This window comes from Brassica oleracea, chromosome C3 (genome assembly GCF_000695525.1).
Source record: "Brassica oleracea var. oleracea cultivar TO1000 chromosome C3, BOL, whole genome shotgun sequence".
Lineage (NCBI taxonomy): Eukaryota > Viridiplantae > Streptophyta > Magnoliopsida > Brassicales > Brassicaceae > Brassica > Brassica oleracea.
Window position 1 is genome coordinate 39,034,765 of NC_027750.1, and position 5,048 is coordinate 39,039,812.

General features: G+C 38.4%; 1 protein-coding gene across 1 annotated transcript; it reads right to left on the reverse strand.

Moving 5' to 3' along the window:
* Positions 1 to 2,849: 2,849 nt before the first annotated feature.
* Positions 2,850 to 4,101, reverse strand: LOC106333071. Its single transcript, XM_013771558.1, has 2 exons — positions 3,986 to 4,101; positions 2,850 to 3,571 (listed from the first exon to the last, which is right to left on the reverse strand). Exon 2 carries the CDS (start codon positions 3,530 to 3,532, stop codon positions 3,095 to 3,097), a length of 438 nt encoding a protein of 145 aa, XP_013627012.1. The 5' UTR covers positions 3,533 to 3,571; positions 3,986 to 4,101; the 3' UTR covers positions 2,850 to 3,094.
* Between the last annotated feature and the right edge of the window lie 947 nt (positions 4,102 to 5,048).

Consider the following 5,048-nt stretch of genomic DNA (forward strand, 5'->3'; position numbering starts at 1 on the left):
ACTAATATTAAATAAAAAATCATTTATATAGACTATGTTCATCCTGCGACACATGTATTAATCTAGTAATGATGTTAAAGAGAATCAAACATTCATTCAAACAAAAAATAAAGAGAATCAAACATTACTAGTTAGGAATGTCAAACAGGTTGATCCCTCCCATCCCGTTCCATACCGCAGCGGGCTCGTCTTCGAGCGGGTCACGGCGGGTCAGGCCCGCGCGGGCTGCGGTCTTCAAAATGGCTGACCAAATCCGTACCGCAAAACATGTAGGCCTTTGCGGATCGGGCCACGAGACATAAATTACAAACAGACATATGGCTCCTGAACGCTTCAAGACATGATTCATGACGTTTTATCAGTTTCATGACGCATCAGTAAGTGAGTTTAGTCGATGATTGAACTGGATAAGACAATACCCTTGTTAGTTGAAGATTTTAGTTGGATCAAAACACTAGTTTATTTACTTTTGTTAGACTCCAAACATTTTTAAAATAAACAATACTTTAGTTGTTGAATCCAAATATTATAACTCATAAGTTCATAACAAATGCTTTAGTTTTCTGAATCCAAAATTAAATAAAACCAACACCAAATCAAAAATGCGAATCCCAAAAATAGATTAAAAAAACACCAATCACACTTGTTCTTCATCTTTATCACCAACAAGCGACAAAAAGATGGAAATTTCTCTTCTTCACCATTAACGCCATCTTCTGCAAATAATAATAATAGAAGTTAGTTAAAGATATATTGAAACCTAAAACTCCAAATGTATGATAATGTGAACAAATACATACATGCAAAACTATGATGAACTCATGGCGGAAACTAGATCTTCTTCTTCGGTGGAAAGTGAGTTTTCAAACTTCTTATGATGACTTGAAGAAGCTTTATTGGTGCAGATTGAAGGCGCTTGGGAGACCGGAAGCATCATCGACCCTAAAACCACCATCACCGGAGCTACATAACGTCGAATTACCTTCTCTCTCTCTCTCTCTCTCTCTCTCAATGTTTTAGGCGAAAGCAGAAATAGGGATTTAGGACTGCGTGTCTTCAAAATCCCGCAGGTTAAGCCCATCCCGCTTTCGACCCGTCCCGCTTTCGACCCATCCCGCTTTGAACCCGTCCCGCGAAGCCCGCAATTTTGCGGGCTTACCAAATGGAGGCCCAATCCCGCTCCGCAGCAAGCCTTTACGGGCCAGGCCCGCGGTCCAGGTCCTTGATTGCCATCCCTATTACTAGTAGAGGGACAGAACAATCTAACAAGAACTTCTTCCTAGCAAGAGCAGCAAAAAAAAAAAGAAAACAAAAAGACATTTCATTTGTGTGATTTTTTTTTTTTTTGTAAAAATTTCATTTGTGTGTTGAAGACCTCACGGTCCAAACAGATTGATTGGTTTTGGTGACATGTTCTATAAACAAAAGGATACTCTCCTCGTTTGCCTTCTTAACTCAGGATCCCTGCACTCAAGAACGGTTCGATCCAATTCAGAAACTTTTACAGATTCAGTCTTTCATCATCAATGCAAGAGCAGACAAGTTAGTTTCAAACCTCTGGATCAGAAGCCTTGGCCCTGGTGGGATGCTCACATCTCTTAGAGCGCTTCATTCACATTCCAAAAAACGACAACACATCAGTCTTAGTTGCTACACAAACCAAAACTTTGAGACTATATAAATGTACCTATCAGTGAGCAAAGGCAACATATGATCTGTTAAAAGACTTTTCTTGAAGTTCTTCCCGTACTTCTCTAGACCTAGCTAGCTTCAACAGCATAGTTCTTGATCGTGTGTAAAACGGGTCTTTGGGGCTCGGCTTAGAGAATCTTTCTCCCAACTTCGTTAAAAATGGAGGTAAGAAGAAATGCTTGTGCACCTGATTAATAATATATATACATGTAAAGAATGATAACTCGCCCTGAAAAATATTCCTTGGAAGACAACAAAACCAGAAGCAGTGGTGACTGCATTGAGAGGCTGTCCTTGCAAGCCTTGGCTCACCAAAGAGTACGCAATTCATTTGACAATTTTCAGAGAAGTACCAAGTACATATTTGCATGGATATAACAAAATATAAGACATAAGAGCTATACATTGTTTATGACTTTTTGTAGATGTTGCTTAGTGGTTTACTAAAAATGATTAACAAATGAATTATGTCTATAGACGTTCATGAAATGTGACGGGGACTCCCATAGATTGATTACTACTAGTGAACCACCATAAAGATTATGAGGTACTAGATTGGATTTAGATGCTGATTTTGTTTAGCCACAGCCACTCCTTGTCCGTTTTGATTATGATTATGATGATTTGGAGTAAATGGATCTGAGATTTGGCTCTGCTCAGATTATTTTAGCCTGGGTTTGTTACAGAAGAAACAACATTTAATTTTAAAAAGAGGATCAAAGAACAATCAGGACATGCACTATTTCCCCCAAGTTGAAGAAAACAACTGAAGGCATAAACAAACTGAAAGGCACCTAGACCGACTTATATGCTAGATAAGAAAAACAAAAGCTTGACAAGGGATGGTGTCAACTATTGAATCTTCATCAACAATCACATGTCACTTTTTTCACATTTTCCTCAAGAACAAATCAACATTCTCTTTTCCCACTAATAAATTGCAATTATATATCCATTGAAAGACTGAGAATTATTCTACAGGTCGACTGACAAACCAAACTTATTGATTACCTCGAAGACTGTCGTAATAAACATACCAATGGTACTATCTTGTAACAGTTGAGGCCTACCAAGATACGCGGCAAAACAAAGGCTGCCTCAACCACTTTATCCAAAAGACAAAAATATCACTAGCAACAGTTGAAACATGCGTGTTATTCTTCTACTTCACCAAGTTATATCAAAACAAGAAACGTCCACAACAGAGCAGCATAATCATGAAATGAGCTCTCCTACGTTAACTACTACATAGAGTTTAACGATACTAAGATAAAATGTTGCTTCATACAGGGAGCTACACCTAGTCTCCCTGGAAGAGCACATAAACAAATGTATCTTATTACATGGTTGTCTAATATCGAAAAAGGGTAAGTTATTATTCCCTCGGAGATAGAAAAGATCTCTAATTCAACTCCATTCCATCTCCAGCCTGGCTGCAAATTGGGCTCACGGCAGCAAAAGACCTCTCGAAAGGAGAAGAATGAAACTGAGCGTCACGTCGGGGACGCTTGACGCAGCTTTCAGAGGGTTGACTCTCATCATCGAGCTTCCTCCGGACTCCTTTAACCGCTTGTTCCTCAGCCCGTGAGAGTGGGAAAATCCGGCCACTTGCTCGGCACAAAGAGTTGTGGTTTTCATACAAGATCCGTTGGTTGCAGTTCTTGTCACAGACATGGTTCAACCCGGTTAGCTTGCAACGGTACATATTTCCACACACATTTTCGTTCTCGCATTTCCAGTCACATTTGTGACATGAGTTGGGCCCATCGCGACCTAGTATCGCAGTCAAGTAGACAACATTGGCCGAACCAACCACGGGTGATTTTCCAAATATCTCCATTGCTTTTTTTTGTCAAAGCTCTAACGTCGTCTTCACACTCTGTATGACCCAGGAAATGCGATGAAAGTATGAAACAATCAGAATCATAATAAGGTTAAGTGCCAATCATTTCCAGATCAATTCAATTTCAATTCACAATGATACACATAGATTGCCTCAACAATCACATTCCTGTGAAAAAGTACATATCCTACAACTGTAATCGATTCATACACGTTATTATTATTCCAAATCGGAATGAGGTTAATTGCACAAAATGAATCAATTAGCCCTAATCGCGGTAGATAAACATTATATGAATAAGTGTAGGACCGCAGAAATTCTGAATGAAAATCATGAAACCAAATTAGTCAGGATAATATTAAAACAATAAAAAGTTTGAAATATCTTTTAAAGATAGACAAATATATATTTGAACAAGAAGATTAGAGAGAGAGAGAGAGAGGGGCTTACCTGATCAGAGCTAAGAGAAAATTTGTAACCCTAGTTTTGATTCGAAACTCTATGGTAGCTGGAGAACAGAGTGATTGAACAAGACGACGGAGAAGTATATATAGGTCAGACACGTACTTGCCTTCTTACGGATAAACTCCGTTATCAAACAAACGGTTCCACTTACTAGGGCCTACCTCATCACTCCGTTATCAAACAAACGGTTCCACTTACTAGGGCCTACCTCATCTACTTTTTTTCTAGCTTCATATTATTTTCGCACAATATTAAGAAAACACATTAAACTACCATAATAAATATATCGTTTTCTGTAATTTTTAATTTTTAATAACCTTTAACCAATAGTAATTCAATAAAGTCAAATAATTTTCTTGAAGTTTACAATTTTATCATAGAAAACACAAAAAATACATCTTTCTGAAACAATTTTTTTTTCTAAAAAATCTATAATTAACCAACGGAAGAAGTATTATTTTTATTTTAAAGTCCTGCACCATGTTTGTCGCTCATTCATTAACTTCTCTCGTTTATTTTTGTATTTCCTTGGCGGTGAAAACATATGACTCACGTGTCAGATAGGTAATTGGTTAGATTTTAAGATGGACTTATTTGCCAACCACCCATATTTAAAAGACAAATTAAGTACGTGACAATGATTTGATATAATGAAAAAACTAACATTTACACCCTAATTCATCCGGTTATACCATTTCTCTATGTTTTATCCGGTAAAAATGTGTTCTGTGTGTCCACGTAGTCTATGTAATACATGGCCAAGTATGTAACACCCCCGAACCGTCTTAGGCATAGGTCGATCCACCGGCCAACAATCAAACAAAAACATAACCGACAGACGTCCCACACCAAGGGTTGGAGATGAAAGGCCAACCGGCCACCAACAATCAATCAAGAACATGACTGACCGTCCAACCCAACACCATGGTCTGGAAGCGCTACATGACGGGCTAGGGACAATCCGGTCAAAGTCACATAACTTAATCCGAAACTTCGACCAGTTCATCCATTAACACGTCCCGCTAATTCAAGGCATAAAGCTTTGCAA